Raw genomic sequence first — 17803 nt, 5'->3', positions numbered from 1 at the left:
AATCTAGAAATCACATGACACCATAATTACAGAAATTATACGAGGGCCACGTGGTCTCTGGACCATGACGTGTTTGGATCCTAAAAGAAAACGGTGTTGACTTTCATTTTGAGGTTAGCTTAGCTGTTGCTAGCTTTATAAGCTTTACATGTGCATTATGCATACAAATTTTGTTTCTTTAAAACTATTAAATCATAATTTTAAACAGTTTATTATCTATGTATCAGTGTCATAGGCACTAAGGGTAAGTTTAAGAATATTTTCCAACTTTCAAATAGTATTGTCAGTTACTTCTGTTACATTTTTAGGAGTTAGTTTAGTGCAAAACCTTCTACAAATTGCACTATACCTTTGACAATGATCTCCTCTGACGAGTCCTATCAAGTTGAAGATGAGCGGGACACTTCGGACAGTCCTAACTCAGATTCTGAAGTTATTTCTGTAAAAAAATCCAAGAAACACAACCAAACCCTAACACAACATAAATGTTCTGTTCTTGGATGTGGAGCGGTTTTTCCCCGACCGTACCGGCTACAAAATCACATAGCAACCCATCATGAAGGCCAGAAACTTTATTCATGTGATTTTGAAGATTGCAACAAAAGTTACTCAAGTCAATCACATTTAATCAGGCACAAAAAGGTGGTACACACTGATGAGCCTGCTGTGAGTAGTGAAGTGATGTGTAGTGTTGAAGGTTGCAGCATGGTTTGTGCTAACAACTACTCTTTGAAGAAACATGTAAACAATGTACACACTGATTTACCATTTGAGTGTTCAATCTGCAATAAGAAGTTTAGAAGAAAAAGTCATTTACATGAGCACAAGATTGAAGAACACAATGAATCTGCTCCATATCAGTGTGATAAGTGTTCACTATCTTTTGTTCATTTTCATTTGTTTCAAAAACATAAAAACAGACATGTGACCTATAAGTGTGACTGTGGGAGTATTTTTGAAAAGTGGTCACCATATCTAAAACACAAAAAGTCAGAATGTACAGTTGCAAAGACTTCACATGTTTGTGCAATTTGCCAAAAAACATTTTCCACCAAGTCTAATTTGATGCAACACTCACTCAAAGTACATTTACAAGAAAGCCAGGAAGAGACTTTTCAATGCCCTTTTGTGGATTGTACGCGCTCCTACAAGTATAAGAAAAATCTGTCATGGCATATGAAAACTTTTCATAACAAAATTTTTGACTACTGCAAGTGTCCTGAGGAGGATTGTGGGGTTGTACTGAAGTCTCAGAGGAGTCTGAAGCGCCATCTACAAGATGTACACTCTGCTAAGGGAGGAAAGAGTAAAGCTAAAAGGAAACCTAGGAAGGATAAGGGGATAAAGAAAATAAGTGCTGCTACTGAACTAAGTGGCATTGGCTCCAGTCAGAATAATGATAAAGAGTTGAAAGAAGGATCTAGTCATGAAGAAGTTCAGAATATTGAGGAAGTTCAACCTGAACTGCCTCAAAATTGTGAAGAAGTCAATTTAATGATAATCAAATTACCGGAAACACATGAAGAAAGTGAAATGTTGGACAGAACAATTCATTTAGAGGATGTTTTAATATGCTAGCAGTTTTAATTTATTTACTTTTTAGAGATTAAAATTATACCAACACTCAATTTTTGAACAATATATTTGTAAAAATAGTAACAATTACAATATTAATTTTATTAGTAAGTACCAAAATGCATGTTATTTTTATACACAATTATATACAATGAATTTTTATTCGTTGTTAAAGGTAGCACACACACAATTCTGTTCTGACATGGAACTTTTGACAATTTCTTTTTTATATAATGATAGTTAATTAACAGTTTAAAATAAGTTTGGAGAATCAATAAATGCATCTACAATCTATAAAGGTTTTTGTTGGGAAAGATAATTTTTTTATTTTGCCGTAACCCTACAACTTCACAGTCAGTCAGTGACAACTTAAAAATAAATATGAATTCTTATAAGTTATTATAAAAATTCAAATTTATACTTAACACTGCTGAGGTGCATTTATTGATTGCCCCAATTTCCTATATAAATTTATTGCCTAATAAAAAAATATCATCAAACAGTTCAGCGCCACCATTAGCCAAATACAACAACCAACTTTCTAACAAATTTATTTCTTGTTTAAAAATGACAATATCAACAATAAATAGTTTTTTAAGAGGTATTAAGAACACATTTAAAGCTGTATATATATATCATCAAAAATTCCATAGAAACACTTTTATATAAACTATAAATATATTTAAAACACTTACTATAAATTAAAGACAGCTTTAAAAGGAATTCTAATAGTTTGCTGTATTCAGAGGCAGAACCAAGTTACAATATCAACATTGTTTTAGTTGTGAGTAGAAGAGTATAGAAAAAATTATTAGAACTCCCTTCAGAACTTCAACTAACTAATTCACACATGTAACAGCACAGCAGACTTAAATTTCATAAGAGCACTTTAAATTGACGATATTGTAGAGAGAGTATAATCCGGGGGTTTTATCTAAATTTAAATTCACTCCGATTATTGTGCAAAAGCCTTGGTTGGTCCACTTATTCTGACATAGTTGACCTTTTCACATTTTTTTCAAGACCAATCAAAAAATCATGAAAGTGCAGATTATAAATTAATTATAATTAATATTCTGCTTTTGAGTTTAAGAAAATTAAAAAGCTAAATAAATTTGTAAAACATTGAAGTATTATAATAAATTATCTACTATGCTGTAGAAAAAGTGGACTACCCTGTATAAATGAAGAAAATAACTCGTTTTCGTTACGTCCGATCTTAATCCCCTTTCACAGTTATTAACAATATAGTTTGTACAAAATTTCTTAGCTAAAAATGATGAATTGTTTAATTTAATTATTTTAGTATTGTCGTTGTCATGAACAAAATAAATAACGATGATGGGTATGAAAAGCGATAGGGCAGCGGCGGGTTGCAGAAAAATTTGTGCAACACCCCTAGAAAAAAAAAATAGAGTATTTGGAACAGCTAAGTACAAATAATGCTTAAGATTGAAAAAAACCTGTAAGGTAGAGTCACAAGCTTTTGATGATTTATAAAACCAGCCTCGATTTTTTGACTTTGGTTTTCCAGTGTTAATTTGTATTTTTAAATCTGTAAAACTTCAAAAGGTTCAAACTTTGAGTAAAAAGAACAAGTATCAGGAGGTAACAATAAACCCATTTGTTTGTGCATTAAGCGACCCAGAGAAAAGTCGCCGTCTTTGTCCTCTATATTCGCCTACTGCGCAATTGAATTTGAAACTTCCAAGTTAGTCGTAAAACAGTTTTGTTTATCTTTGGTGGTAAAAGTTAACTAAAAACCGCAAAGATTTGTTGTTTTTGTTTAGTTGCTTTTCGTTCCCTTAAAGGTTAATTTTTGCAAACTTAAATTATTATTGACGAGTGGATTTGTGAATAGTGGAATAGACTAAATGATAAGTATAGACAAACAGTGGCAATGGAACTGAAAATTAATTTAAGTAAGCAGCGTGAGATGGCACCTCTAAACGCATATTCCCCTAATTTTAAAGCCAGACGCAGCAATTCCAATCTTTTGACTGTTGGAATTGGAAAACATCAGTTTTAATGCGGCGTTGTCTAGTTGACAAATCACATTTTTTGTTATGTTTCTAGGCAAAAAATAGTGTGTGTTTTCTTTAATTATTGTTTCACTTCGTTGTATTTTTAGTTTAGTTATTTGTTATTAGTTTATTTTTAATATTCATCAAGGGTTATTTTATACTTAATACATTATGAATTCCATGTTTAATCTTAAAACAGTCACGTGACCATTTGTACCTTAAAATGAGTCACGAGATACGAAGAACTGTAAAAAGAGTCACATTACCAACGCGTGTCTTTAAAAATATCAGTCTAAACTGAAAAACGAGCATGTGATTTTTTAAATAACATTTTAACCTTCAAAACTGTCATGTGACATTATAAAATCAATTTTTAATCTTAAAAGAGTCACGTAGACTAAAAATTAAATTTGAGTATTGAAAATCGTCACGTGACCATTTGCACATTAAAAGGAGTCAAGTAATTATTGAAAATCGTTATGCGACTTTATGAACTGAAGAAAGAGTCACGTGACCTTTAAAAATATATTTTATTTTTGAAAATCGTGACCATTTGCACATTATAAGGAGTCAGGTGACTCTTCAAATAATACTTTGACATCCAAGACAGTCACGTGACCTTTAGGTTTTCGTTTTGACGTTAAAATAATTGAAAATTGTTACGTGGCCATTTGCACTGTAAAGAGGGTAACATGTCTGAAAAATATCAGTTTAAACTGAAAAACAATTATGTGATCCTTCAAATGACATTTTGACATTTAAAACTGTCATGTGACATAATAAATTCCATTTTAATCTTAAAAGAGTCACGTGACCTTCAGGATCTGTTTTGACGTTAAAAACGACTAAAAACGAACGAACGCGATTTGCAAAAAAAGTCTAAACCTAAAAACTGTCATGTGACGTTAAAAATTACATTTTAATCTTCCAAATAGATACCTGATTTAGTGTAACAGTTTAAAACTAAAAAAACGGTCACGTGACCTTCAGGATTCCGTTTTGACGTTAAAAAAGAGTCTTGTGACTTTTAAAATAAATAGACGCTTTATTATCGATACCTCAAACCAGAAATTCTTATCTTGTTTAGTTTTCAAAATACGAGTAATTTAACTCAAATTTATTTGAAAAAATCAAGCTTTCTTACGCAGTTCAGATGGGATAGCAAAAGAAAGCGAATTATAGGAAATACTGCAAAAGTTGGCAACTATGTCTGCAATGACGAGCTGTATTAGCGCCATCTCCTAGAGTTTACCTACAGCTGAATCGGCCGAAATACATTAGGAAGCCCTTGAAGTGCAAACGGCTTCCTTTTTGGGTGGCACTTTAATTACATTGCCCTGGTTGTCTGTACTTATCATTTAGTCTATGATAGTGGGCAACAGCAGATTGATTATCGCCACTGATTGTCTGACAGTTTACGGCCGCCATACTGAACGATTTTTGTCTCCCACTCTGGTTGTTATTGCTCCTTCCTGCTATATTTTTTTTTATTCATTGTTTTTTTTTTAATGGATAATGCCACTTGTGCACTCATCCAGGCCGAGTCAATTAATTTTTTAATTCTTTTTCAACACATACAACAACATTTAACCCACCACGCCACCGAGGTCGGCATTCATTGGGTTCAAAGCAATATTGCTGTGGATATAACAATTTTATATTTACCTTTATTAAACCAGTGTTGTAGCTTGAACCTCATCTCAAACTTCATCTGACGCCAACGCGGGGGCGGCACCCAAACCGTCCCCGCCTGCACCGTCCGTATCATCCAGCGAATTTCCGGACTGATTATGAGACTTGGATAGCGCTACTTCGGCTTCCAACGCCCGAATTCGGTTCTCGTGCTTTACTATCATGGCTTTGAGTTTTCGGATCTCGTCCGCAAAATCTTGAAGTACCTTATCCTGAATATGTACTTAGAAAATTACATACATTTTAAACATGTGGGGACTAACCGAAACTGGAGCACCACCGCCACCACCACCCGAATCCGTAGTTTTGGATCCTTTAGGAGGAATTTTGTTCAGCAGATTGGATTTCCTAACCGAAACCGTCTTGGATTCGGGAGGTTTGTAGCCGTCCTTCAAGGAAATGAGAATTGGTTCCGCGTCTCTGCCACCTATCCACTCTTCGGCCGTTAGGGCTGCGGTGTCCCCTAAAGTGTCCGGGTACAGATCTTCTTGAAACAGTTCCGATTTTCGGGGAACGGTCATAGTGATTATCTGTTAAAAACTAGATCAACCCCGTCCTTACAAAGAGACCAGTAAAACGTACTTGGCACAATCCCGAATTGGTTAATCGGTAGAAGCGGGCAATTTCGCAAGTTGTAACGTCGCAACCTCTTTTTGGCATCATACCTATTCCTCTTTGGGGGTCTGGAGTTTGGAAGGTGTTGATGTAATGAACGAATGGAGGTTCCGCCGTTATTTCAAAATACCTTATGAAAAATTTTGTTTGTAAATGGAAGGATGATCAATAAAATTATTTAATTGTAAGTATGATTCAATAAACAAGCCAATATTTTATTGGGTTATATTATGAAACACTATTAAAATTCGATTATAAAATATTCATTGTCTTCTCAATTACGTAATCAATAATCTCCCTCAATGACATCCATCACTTTCTACATGATTAATTTTGGCTCTTTTAGGAAATAACCGGAAATGATTAACTTATTTTTATACTAAAAGGACTAACCTTATAACGGAATCTCCTTTGCCGCACAAATAAATTAAATTAGTATCAGGATCATATAAAGGAAACATGACCCCATTTGACGTGTCCAATTCCACCATCACGATCGGTTCCTGGAGGCAATCAGGCGTTCGTAAACTGTACTGCCTCTCAGACATTTTAGAGAATCCAGTCGTAAACACCAAACCGTGCCTAAGAAAAATGGCTCTGGTCGCCTTAGAACCGTCATGAGCCAAAGCTTCCGACGTCACCGCGCCAGTTCGCGGGTTTATTATTCTGATTTTCTTATCTTTGCAAGTGGTTAGAAGCTCTGAACCGTCCCAATTGAAACAGGCGCTGTAAATTATGTCCGGATGACAGTCAATCTCCACCAGAGCTTCTCCCGTTCCTTAATTACCGCATCAAATGTTCCTTAAGTAAAAGCATCCCAAATTGCGCCAAGCCACTTACCTACGTTCCAAATAACCACTTGGTTGTCGCTACCAGCGGTAAGTAGAACATTTTGAGCCGTTGGATGCCACAACACCAGACCGACTCTTCGTTGATGGTAGACGAGATCGACAATTGGTTCGGTAAGCGTTTTGATGAGCCCTCCATCAGGTATATGCCACACCTTCAGAGAAAAAACAGTATAGATATGCCATTTTTATTATTATGTTGGTTAGATTGTTGCCAGTGTAAAAATGACTGTATTTAATACATTTATTTTGCCGGTTTATGTAAAAAGACCGAGCAAACGCTTTCACTAATGTTTATGTCATTTTTACAAAATACAACTGAATCTTTTAGCAGTTAAGCCCAATATTTGTACATTTTTGATAAAAATATCAGCTTTTTAATATTTTTAACTGATTTAACACATTATGTAGATGAGGTAAGACACTTGGAATGCATGAATGAACAGTTCCAATATCTTTAAATGCATTCTAAAACACAAAACACAATAGGACTTAACATTGTAAAAGCTATAACAGTAACATCTTATCATCAATAATTATCAACAAACTAAATATATGAGTGAATCATTACAGGAAAATGAACAGCACTTTATCACACTGGCTTTCATATGACATTATTCTTGATTAGCTAACAATTTATATGGATGTATTGAAAAGTAGATATAAAACAGCAGTTGTATAATATATTACATTGGCTTTTTTTTTGTATAGACTACTATCATTTTTTTGGCAAATAAATCATTACTAGGAGTCTTTATTAATAACTAAACTGAAATTAATTCATGACTAAGCAGAATGAAAATTATCCAGTTTTAAAGGTTTAACTTATAGACTTAATTATACTTTGAATAATGCAGTGATTGATTGATACATAAATAAAAAAAACTTACTTTGACAACACAGTCTTCTGATCCACTAGCAATAACATTGTCATTGTGGGGACACCAAGCTATGTCTAGAACTGGCCCTTTATGACCACCAACCAGTGGATGATCAGCAGATATTCTTCCGGAAGTCTATATACACATTAACCTGTTTAGTAAACATTTTCAATCTTCTAAACACCAGACAGTCTGGTTTTTTTAAAAGGCATGTTTTGCTTACTCTAAATTTTGAAAATTCTTGGATAGTCTTTAAAAAAGATGCAAATTTCGAAACGATTCACCAACGACGCGTCTTTAAAAATAGCACTTTAGATTATTGAAACGAAGTGGGCATTTGATATTACGTCGGGGCTGGACCCGCGCCAATTTGTAAATTTAGAACATTTAGCCCCAGAACAAGCGCGACATTCTCCAAATCTACTTATTTTGCAAATAAGTTCCAATATTCAGCACCTAATTATTCTAATATTATGTAAATTTTAAATTTAGTTGTTTCTAAACTTTGAAGATAGAAACAAAGCAGTTTAATATGTAAACATATAAAGCAAAACTGATAAATGACAGGAAATCACTGTATCACTGCAAATGCAATGCCCTTAGATTAGAGGGAGATTGGATGTTGGAGAGAGATGTTATTGTAGTACATATTTCTCTAAAATAATTTTGTAAGTTAAATAAAACAGCTGTTAATCAAATTACTAAAAGAGAGAGATGACTTTCTCTGTTTAGTTTAGAAAATTAGACACAAAAAGTAGTCAAATTAAGGAGTTAAAGAAAATGTAAGATAAAAATCACTAGGAGATTTAAAATATCAAGGAGTGTACCTTATTTATCAGTATTTAATACTTGATTAAACAAACCCACTACTTAAAAAGATTTCAATGTGTATATCATAATCTTCTATGCTATTTTGAATGTAGAACAAAAACAGGCCAAAAAGGAAAACACTGAACTTTGGAATTATTTTTAAGGACTTATGATACCTACTTACCTTATTTCCCTGAGGTAAAACAATAAAAGCACCACCACCAGCACTCTCCACTATAATGGCAATAAATTTTGGATTGACTGCACAAAATGTGGAGTCCCAGGAGCTTTTTGAAACCCTTACATTGTCATAACATTGCTCTCTTTTCAATGCTTGGCCATAAACATGCCGAAATTTTGAACTTCTAACTACTCGAAAGGACATCTGCAAAATAAATTACTGTGTGTGCTTGATACACTAATGACCAAATGTGAGTTTTAGATGTTTGGATGTATGTGGGCCCTTAAAGCTAATTTTTGCTTAAATAAGCATACTTTACAACTTTGTATATAATTCAATAAAATGTCTAAACCCAACCTTAAGCAGAAAAAAGAATTTAAACTAAAACTCCATACATCTGAGGGGTAAATAAGGCAAGTCTCAGACATATGAGTAACCTATTAATATAGTGCTAAATACATTTATCTAGGTGTCTAATTTACTCTAGTATGAATACAGAGCACTGTTAGTTATCTATACCTGCCAGCCAAGTGATCTAATTTATCTGTCCCAGTGATTTTTTTATGTTTTTGTCTACCCAGAGTATTTGAAAAAAGTCAGCCAAACATAACCTGCAAAGCGCTCTTTTATGAGTAGTCTTACCTTGCCAAAATTCACACACTCCGAAAAACTTAATTTTGAGTTATGTGTCTATTTACATTTAAAATAAATAAATTTAACTTTGCCTTGGTATTCTAGAACCTCATAACTAGTTCACAGTATTCAGCATTCAATTCGACCTGCGGGAAAAGCCATATTTGGTTATGCGAAAATTTTCAAAACGTCAAATCTGAACGGTGGTGCCCCCTTGGACTGTATTCAAAATTTAACTTTTTTTTTCGTTTGCTTGGTAGTAGTCAGTTACTATCTCTTATTAACTTATAGGAAAAGTTGCGCCATAACCAGTCGCTATTTCACTTTATTCACTGACTGAAAGAGTGAAAGAATGTATTTAATGATTTCTGACAGTGAAGACATTTGTCAGTGTCGGATGTACCCCACTGTCGGTATACTGTCACTGTCAGCTGATTGACAAAAGTTTGAATTAGGTTAGGTGTAAAAATTTGTTTTTAAATGTAAAAACCATTTTCAGCATTTCAGTATTTTAATATGTTTATGTAATACTTGATATCTTGGATAATATAGTTCAAAATGGCGCTTTCACCCGCTGCCAAAAAACTAGCCCTTTTGGGCGGGGTAGCTTTATCCCTGCACATAGGATTTCTATTTATAAAGCCCATCATGGCCCCAGAGTCTAAGGCAGATAATAAAGCTGTCCTAGAAAGACTGAAATCTATATAGAATTTCTTCCTGTAGTCTATAGACTTTAAGGTGAGTGTAATATAATTTAAGTATGTGGTTTTGAGGATTCTAAAGCCATTTTATTTTGGTACTAATGTCCCTGAAACAGTATGGTGAAACAGTAGTTTTGCACTAGGTGTACCAAAAGAAAACCCTATTATATTGATTAAAATAATAGGTGAATTTAAAACTTTTAAACTTATGGAATTATTATGATCTATACTCAGGTAATAGGTCTTACAGGAGTCACTAAATTGGTTTGGCGTGCATTAACATTTGTCACAACAAAAATATGTTCACACAAATTAAAGCACTGGTTTTAATATTTAAGACACTATTCTCAACTGGATAAAAATATTAAAAAGCTACTGAAAGTATAGTGCTTTTCACTAAATATAAAATGGTAATCTAGGTTTTGCCACTTATAACTATTTAATCATAAATGAAGTTACTGCAAAGTGCAACCAATAATCTTCAATAATCATATGAATATTATCACAGCGATTTGTCACTTTGTTCATATAATTTTGTCTTTTAAGTAGGTTAAATATTATTTTTGTTGTTTCAGAGGCAATTAACTAGCATTCCATTGGATGTGGAACCATTATGCAGATATTATGCATTATGCCCTAGATAACAATAATAAATTATCAATAGCTAATTGTTAAAACTGCTGTAAAAAGCTAAAAATCAATTTGGTGTTTGGTCATAATATTAGGCAATGCAATAAAAACTATATTTTGTTTAAAACACTTGTTTTTTAATGGTTTTTTACAACAAATTAGTTAAACATTTCTTATGGTAAAAATAAAGGTAAAAGCCACAACCATTTTTCTATTATAGTTTTGTAAACTGGACAATTAAGTATAAGAGATTACTTAATTATTAACTTAGATTGAGTTGTTTTCAATTAATTGAATGAGAAAGTTGCATTCTTAATTTGGTAAATTAGCAAGCAATAAAGTTATAGTTGGTGTAGATTGTCAAAAGATATTGAAAGGAACTGTGGAATTGAACTTGAAATTACATTAGTTAGAATGAATGTTGATACTTAGACTAATGAAGTAGATGCCAATTTTCTACATGAATTTGAGCAGTGCCTAACACACTACATTACCTACTCACATCTATAAATACTCAACTATGTCGCATTTAATACTAATATTGGGACAAGATCTCCCAAAGGAGTAATCAATATTGTGCTGGCTTTTATTTCTTTCTGTCAACAGTTTCTGGAATATTGGTAAGATTTCTCTATCTAGAAGTTCTCCTTCTGATGTGGCATTATACATGGATTTATCACGCTTAGGTGGGTGAGTACCAGTTCTAAGTGCCGCAGCGACATTAGGGGTACTAGTAAAGTAACCCAACTTTTGGCACTGCTGATTGCTCAATGTACTGCAGTCAGTGGGATTTACTTTTGCCGGCGATCGTTCCCGTTTTTCTTTATGCGAACTGTGACGGTTCTTTTCCGACGTACTTCTGTGTATGTGAATATCATCTAAAAAAAGGTTTAACAATTTTATCTTGGTCTCAAGCCATCACAATAGAAAAAAATGTCATGGTTGAGATACCTTCATCATGTTGGGGTATACTAATTCTGCTACTTTTTTGATGGACCTTTTGACATCTATGCTGTCCACCAGTGTCCCACAGTTCGCTTTTAGCGACTATATGTGTACCGCACTCCTGTTTCTTTTTGGGGGTGGTACGTGCAGTGCTTTGCATGCTGGTTCTTCTGTGACAGGTCACTTCTGGAATGAAAAAGGGTCGGTGTAGGGGGCTAAAGGGGCTGAGTGCTATTTATGACATGTCAGATTCTGATATTCTTTAGTAATATGTTAAAAAATATAATTTTAAAGTCAGAAATCTGTGTGTGGTTTTAAGGTGAGGTAATACAGATGGTGGTGGCTGTCATTCACACTTTGTAGGATTGTTACTGTGTGCTGAAAGGGGAGTAGTTTAGAGTTTAGTTAGTAGATGTTTAGGATATATGGTGCAATAACTGTTACGGGCGTCTTTTAACTGTGAACTAACTTAATTCCTTTACCTTTCAAAGAAGTGTCGTCATCATAAACATTTCCCACGTTTTTAATGCTGCTTCTACGTTTTTCTTGTATTTCAATGGAATCAACAGCTCCAACTGTCCTGGATGCCCTACGTTCGTGGGTTGGTGTCTTTTTTTCGTGCCGGCGAAGAGTTGAGTCTTTTTCTAGCTGTTCGCACGTAATTGGTTTTATCTAATCACAAAAGTTCCACAACAAAGCGCCACCTTAAAGTGTAAGTAAACTTACTTGATTGTCACATTTTTGTGTTTCAATCTTCTCCGTAATCGATACGACTTTATTTGGTTCTTTGACGCTATTATAATTACTATCAAGTTTCAAATTACCGCTTTCTTTTATAGTGTTGTTTGTGGTTTTTTGGTCTGCGGTTGTTTTGGAAAGTGTGCCGTTTTGTTGCTGTTTACTTTTATTACCGGCTTGCTGGTATTGCATAGGTTTCTGTTGATTATACTGATCTTCTTCCGGCGCTTTTGGTGAATTTAAAACCTTTTTAGGCGACATATCTCCTGCTGCTTGTATTTTTTTCTTCCTATAATTTGTATCTTTTTTGGTATCTTAAGTGGTGTAAACAAAAAAAAGTTACTTTTGACTTTCTGTCCTGTTTAAAGATGCGTTTTCAGCTTGCGAACTTAAACTGCATAAGGAGGTGAGATCGCTTGTCTCTGTTGCACTGGGCATTTCTTTACGTAAAAGTGGAACAGAAAGACGATTTGTGTCGCTAATGGAATCTTCGGTTTTTTGTTCTAAAATATCATTGGCGTCGGTACCCAGCTGCTTTATAAGCATCTGAAAATGTTGGTAATAATCAAATATTTAAATAAGAAGTGCCACTTTAAATAACTTAGCTATTTTATAACTTTCTTAACAAATAGGACACCATGAGGTCAATAAAACTTACTTGAAGTTCATTATCTCTGTCTAACAATGTTTTGCGATATTTTGTATTCATTTCTTTTAAGTCTTTTATTTTGGTTTCGATCTCTGAAACGCTGGAATCTCTTCGGGTCTTCGACCCGATGGGCCTTAGTGTAGCTCGAATTCTTTTGTCAATGGTACCACCAGGATCTTTGCGCAATTCTACCATTTTGGGCACAAATACCAGACAAAGAGTGATTGTGGTGCAGAACATAATGAAGGAACCTTAAAATGGTGATATTCGCTTATTACTGTATTCAGTGAAATGTTAGTTTACCTACTGATAAGTAGGAACATTTCGTCTTGGTGATCCACCAAAGCCAGGGCTACAGCAGCACCCAGAACGCACATTATTACCACATTGTAAACGGAGAATCCCACGTATCTGCTGTCGTTTAGGGCTGGTATGGACACGTGACGAGTTTCCCAAGCTAGAAAAGCCCCGAAAATCTACAAAAATATCACATGAAGCCTAATCCAACCCAAATGGAACTAAATACCATAAGCAATCCTTTGTAGACATAAATTGAAGAAATGAATATGGTCATTTTGCTTGAAGTGCAATACTCGTTTTCTGGTATAATAATTTCATCTTCGTTTGAAGGATGCGGCTGGAATACCTAAGGCTCAACAACAAAAATAACAAACTAGAATTTCTTACATATGGTTCGCCCTGTTTGGTTTCTCTATAGAACGGATCAGCTATTTGCCATGTGGTCATTATAACCACATCGACAAACAAAAGCACCCCAACCACCATAAACAACTGATAGTCTTTAATGACCTTTTTGTTCAGTTTTACATCAGTAAAGATGGAATGCACCCTCCAGGTTTTACTGAACATTGATCCGAAAGCCAAGGAAAATCCTGCCATTAGAGTCCAGGCTCTCGCAGTGCAAATGTACGGGAAAGCCTCTGCCAATTTAATTGTTGTTTTGTGCTTCGGTGTCAAAGTTTAGACTTACCGATGCTGGATAATCCTGAGTCCAATCCCAAAAATATGATGCTTGTGTAGGTGATCATGCAGCCGATTATAATCAAATTGTTTAACTGCGGACTGGACATTTTAATATATCTGAAAAATGGTTAAACGGTTAGACATTTAGGGAAGTTAATAGAAGACGAAAGTACCGTTGATTTCTGTACTTAATGTTAAATGCCAAAAAGAATGCAGCTATGAAAATACCGAAAATTGCTAGGGAGGCCAAAATGGCATACACGGTTTTGTTTACTCTTGTGTGTTCGATGATGAGGACAGTCCTGTCTTTTGGCGGATATCTGAAAAAAACTTTGTTGTATATTGTTCTGCATATTGATTTATAAATCTTTTAAACATACTTTCCTATCCATTTTAAAGGTTCTCCCAGCGTTAAATCAAGATGTTGTATTGCCGCACTGTATTCTCCAACTTTCACTTCTTCACCTTCTTGAAACTGTTTAAGCAGGATGCTGGCTTTGCGCTCGTTGTCATAAAACCTGACTGGACCAGTAACTCCTATTATAAAATTAGCTTATTACACATAAAAAAAAAGTTTTATTATTTTTAAGCTGACAATGTCTGATGAAAGTTTACGGACAACTATTATCAGTCGCTGCATTGATAAATAATACAAATGACGTGTTGAGTACTACTTCGATTGGGTATGGACGTGTAAGTACCTTCAAAACTAGTATTGTTCAGTGCATCAAGGAACAATGTTTCCCACATTGGATCTCGGTACCGGAAATCAGTTACAGTTTGATTTCGCCGGAAATGTTTTACTTTGTGAGCCACATTTTGTATTGCCGACGCTACTGCCCATATCCCATCGTAAGTGTAACCATGAAATCTAGAATATTCATGTCCTCTTCTTGAGTCGTATTCAGCTTTATACTCGTCAGCTGTCTAGATTTCGTTTAATATAGTTTTAGACAGAGACTAGATATTTTGGGATAAACCTACAATTCCTGACACGGTGATTTCTCCGTTTGTGCTTAAAGGTAATAAATCAGTTAAAATAGTTTGTTCCAAAGCAGTTTCCAACTCATCCAAGGTGCAATTTACGTCAGGATCGTACTGTTTCCACCACTCGTAACTGTAAGTACCCATCACTAACCATTGATACTTCCTGCCATACATGTCCAGCTTATACGCTTCACAGAAGATGTGTCTAGCCCATTTTTCGTTAAAGTTTCCTAGTATAATTCGCGTATCTTTTTCTTTGAGTTTTGTTAGAGCTGCAACCACTTCATGGGTAAAACTTTGAGTTTCCACCACTTGATAAGCTAAAGTGTCCAGTTCAGCCACCAGTCTTGATTGTGAAATAATTTTAATAGAATCAACAGTTGCTTTTGTTATTTTATACCTGTTATGTGCCAAGGAGTAACGAGGTTCGTTTTGAAAAATGGTACCCACTCTAGTCCAATTGAACTCTTTTAACAGTGACAGCCTGGGGGCGTTGAAAGCGTTATCTGAAGGTACGATTCTGAAGAAGTTGGGGAAGTTCTCTTTAGTAAACATTGGATGAGTATCCGCATATGAGAGCTATACAATCATAACATTTGTTACTATTTGATGTACTTTTTGTTGGAAACATACCTGTGTAAGGTGCCAATGTTTGGAAGCCTTTGCTATAGGGTCGGTCACTTGAGTGCAAGCGGCACCAAACAGCATAAGTTTGTGCGGACCACTGTGCATCATGTCAAAAAATGCTTTCACTCCAACTGCAGCGTTACACTGTAATAGTCAAACTATTAATGAGTATCCTATTGAGGTCCAATTTATCAAAATCCTAATTAGGAGATTAATAAGCCAGACCAAGTTGTTAATTGCTGTATAACAAGATTGGGGCGACAGAAGGAGGATTGTTACAAGTCACAATCCGCCGCAACTGTCTTCCCGAACCTGTCACCGGCTTAATTTGCATAAAATTTGTGAAGAGTGGCTCTTACCATTGTGTCGTTCCACCACATGTGCAGTCTGTAGTTTCTTAAGATTTCAGAATGTTCGTTGACATGGTCCAGGGCCAGTTTTACACTAGGCATTACTCCTCTTCCTGAAAATATCCGTTTGAGTTATTCTCATATTTCAAATGGTTATTTAGATTTTTTTTTGCATTATTAATACTCAACAGTTTCTTTTTGTGCGAAGGCTACTCATACTATTTTTTCAAAAATGTCAACTACTTGATAATATAGTTCTGTCCTAGAGAATCGAGGTAATTTTAACTACTAAAAGATAGTATTTGATGTGTATGCTCATCTTCTGGATATCTGAATACTTTCTCGTGTTAATTGTCCACCAATTCGATTAGAATATCTGATAAGGTGGTGTTTTGTTTAATCAATAATAGATTATGTTAACACTGATTTTGTTATAGGAACTGGGAAACCTAAAATTGTAATGTCTCGTTTTTACCTCAAATTTATTTTTGATACAGAAAAACTTTGCAATTTGTGTTACGTTTTGCATTAAGTGTCATTGGTAAACTGCATTTGAGAAATAAGTAGGTACGTCATTTTTTTTTATTACTACTAAGGTTTGTATTTTATGTTAATTTCCACCTTGCTTTGGCTTATGATATCTCCCCTGCACGCTATGTTTATTGTAATTTTTTGAAACTTTTCAATGTTCTTGACATACAACCATGACACACTAGTTTTTGAAATGTGCCAGTTATTTGAATGATAAAATTTACCAGTATCAGAGTTTTCCACCCCTTTCCTATACGGAAAAAATCCAGCAATGTAAACATCGTGTCTTCTGGCATCCACGTTGGGTTTTTGCATTATACACAACTGGAAATTGACTACTATAGTAAAGATTACTACCGCACATTTTCCACTAAACATTTTGTTTAATAAATAGAAATCTTAGCTTTAACCACGGTCATCCTTTTAATAACATTACGCACGCTTTTTATGCACTGTTTTAGAAAAAATGTTGCTTTTTATCGATGCAATTAAATTTTTTGTACTTTTATTTTCTTTTTTTTAATATACCGGTCCGTAATAATCGCTATTCGAGAAAACTGGGTTTCCAGAACTTGTTCAACCTAGACACGAACAGGCGGCTCTATTGATTTGGCTCAGCGTCGCTCTAAATTGGAACTCCTGTTAGGGAGATTGCGCCGTTTTATTTATTTATATTTTTTTGGCCCGGCAGGTCTGTTTTATTAAGATTAATAGCACTTTAACAATACAAAACTCTTTATTTTTAATTGTGTTACAATAGTTATAGAATCAAACACAAAATAAATAGCGTCAAAAAAATGCTGTTTCATTTTCCTTTACAATCCAATATTCATCAACTCAAAGAATAAGGTTTTCTTCATCTTAGTTTGAAACGTTTACTTATTGGATATACGACATTACACATTTTTTGGCAAACAATTATAAATATAAATTATAATATGAGTTTATTTATTAGACTTTTTTAAATTAAGAATTAATATACGAAAGCGTAAAAGGTAAGTTTGGTGTTTTCAGGGTATGAAATTTAGAAACTTATGAAATTAGTTTAAATGAAACCTGCACAGAAAAATGGCTTCTCTTCTAATTAGCTGTGATATTGTTTCAATAATGTATTCAGATCACTTATGTGATAAGTGTTAATAAAAAAAAAGTAATGCAATCATCAGTATGCATTACTGGTTGCCTAGATTCTCTTGTAGAATTGTTGAACAAAGTGAGATAGCAAATAAAATTTGAATTTGCTGTCTAGAGCTAGAGTCTTGTGCCTAGAGCGAGCAGACCGAATGTGACGTCACAATCACGTAATTTGACAGTTGTTCTAATATGGTTTTGTCAAAATACGTCATCATGACGTTAAATTTGCTCTGCACGTACGATATTGAGTCAAATCGAACGCGGCCAA

At 34.4% G+C, this 17803-nt stretch overlaps 3 protein-coding genes and 1 long non-coding RNA gene across 7 annotated transcripts; 2 read left to right on the top strand and 2 right to left on the bottom strand.

Annotated features, from left to right (window-relative positions):
- The first annotated feature begins 88 nt into the window (after nt 1–88).
- Nucleotides 89–1695, top strand: LOC145726199 (zinc finger protein 711-like). Of its 2 annotated transcripts, none has more exons than XM_081975188.1 (2): nt 89–244; nt 309–1695. In XM_081975188.1, the coding sequence occupies exon 2, from the start codon at nt 358–360 to the stop codon at nt 1576–1578; it is 1221 nt and encodes a 406-aa protein (XP_081831314.1). In that variant the 5' UTR covers nt 89–244; nt 309–357; the 3' UTR covers nt 1579–1695. The 2 variants fall into 2 exon arrangements, with proteins under 2 accessions (XP_081831314.1, XP_081831315.1); XM_081975189.1 differs by having other exon boundaries at nt 104–244; nt 312–1695.
- Nucleotides 1625–9423, bottom strand: coro (protein coronin). Its single transcript, XM_081975184.1, has 9 exons — nt 9269–9423; nt 8630–8830; nt 7645–7770; nt 6747–6909; nt 6300–6684; nt 5874–6036; nt 5555–5821; nt 5265–5503; nt 1625–2973 (listed from the first exon to the last, which is right to left on the bottom strand). The coding sequence occupies exons 2-8, from the start codon at nt 8828–8830 to the stop codon at nt 5300–5302; spliced, it is 1509 nt and encodes a 502-aa protein (XP_081831310.1). The 5' UTR covers nt 9269–9423; the 3' UTR covers nt 1625–2973; nt 5265–5299.
- A 138-nt stretch (nt 9424–9561) lies between these two features.
- On the top strand, nt 9562–10719 carry LOC145726211 (uncharacterized). Its single transcript, XR_014177538.1, has 2 exons — nt 9562–9997; nt 10536–10719. It is a non-coding gene; the product is annotated as an uncharacterized LOC145726211 (long non-coding RNA).
- Nucleotides 10720–10786: 67 nt separating this feature from the next.
- Nucleotides 10787–17691, bottom strand: GABA-B-R2 (gamma-aminobutyric acid type B receptor subunit 2). Of its 3 annotated transcripts, none has more exons than XM_081975161.1 (18): nt 16626–17691; nt 15880–15983; nt 15527–15664; nt 15294–15472; nt 14891–15239; nt 14608–14833; nt 14287–14443; nt 14080–14226; nt 13914–14023; nt 13610–13863; nt 13449–13559; nt 13230–13398; nt 12932–13173; nt 12617–12819; nt 12262–12562; nt 12018–12207; nt 11542–11721; nt 10787–11468 (listed from the first exon to the last, which is right to left on the bottom strand). In XM_081975161.1, the coding sequence occupies exons 1-18, from the start codon at nt 16777–16779 to the stop codon at nt 11095–11097; spliced, it is 3588 nt and encodes a 1195-aa protein (XP_081831287.1). In that variant the 5' UTR covers nt 16780–17691; the 3' UTR covers nt 10787–11094. The 3 variants fall into 3 exon arrangements, with proteins under 3 accessions (XP_081831287.1, XP_081831288.1, XP_081831289.1); XM_081975162.1 differs by having other exon boundaries at nt 14287–14428; XM_081975163.1 differs by lacking the exon at nt 11542–11721.
- Between the last annotated feature and the right edge of the window lie 112 nt (nt 17692–17803).

Source organism: Ips typographus, linkage group LG3, assembly GCF_016097725.1.
Source record: "Ips typographus isolate SLU linkage group LG3, UJ_Ityp_2.0, whole genome shotgun sequence".
Classification (NCBI taxonomy): Eukaryota; Metazoa; Arthropoda; class Insecta; order Coleoptera; family Curculionidae; genus Ips; species Ips typographus.
This window is presented reverse-complemented; position numbering and strand designations above follow the sequence as displayed.

Excerpts from the sequence above, each read along its gene's own strand:
- LOC145726199 (XM_081975188.1), top strand. The coding sequence starts at position 358 with ATGATCTCCTCTGACGAGTCCTATCAAGTTGAAGATGAGCGGGACACT.
- coro (XM_081975184.1), bottom strand. The coding sequence starts at position 8,830 with ATGTCCTTTCGAGTAGTTAGAAGTTCAAAATTTCGGCATGTTTATGGC. Across the intron at positions 7,771-8,629 it reads TTTTACCTCAGGGAAATAAG|ACTTCCGGAAGAATATCTGC; the intron begins GTAAGTAGGTAT and ends ATGTGTATATAG. Across the intron at positions 5,822-5,873 it reads CCAATTCGGGATTGTGCCAA|ATAATCACTATGACCGTTCC; the intron begins GTACGTTTTACT and ends AGTTTTTAACAG.
- GABA-B-R2 (XM_081975161.1), bottom strand. The coding sequence starts at position 16,779 with ATGTTTAGTGGAAAATGTGCGGTAGTAATCTTTACTATAGTAGTCAAT. Across the intron at positions 14,444-14,607 it reads GAACAATACTAGTTTTGAAG|GAGTTACTGGTCCAGTCAGG; the intron begins GTACTTACACGT and ends ATTTTATAATAG. Across the intron at positions 13,864-13,913 it reads CTCAGGATTATCCAGCATCG|AGGCTTTCCCGTACATTTGC; the intron begins GTAAGTCTAAAC and ends TTAAATTGGCAG.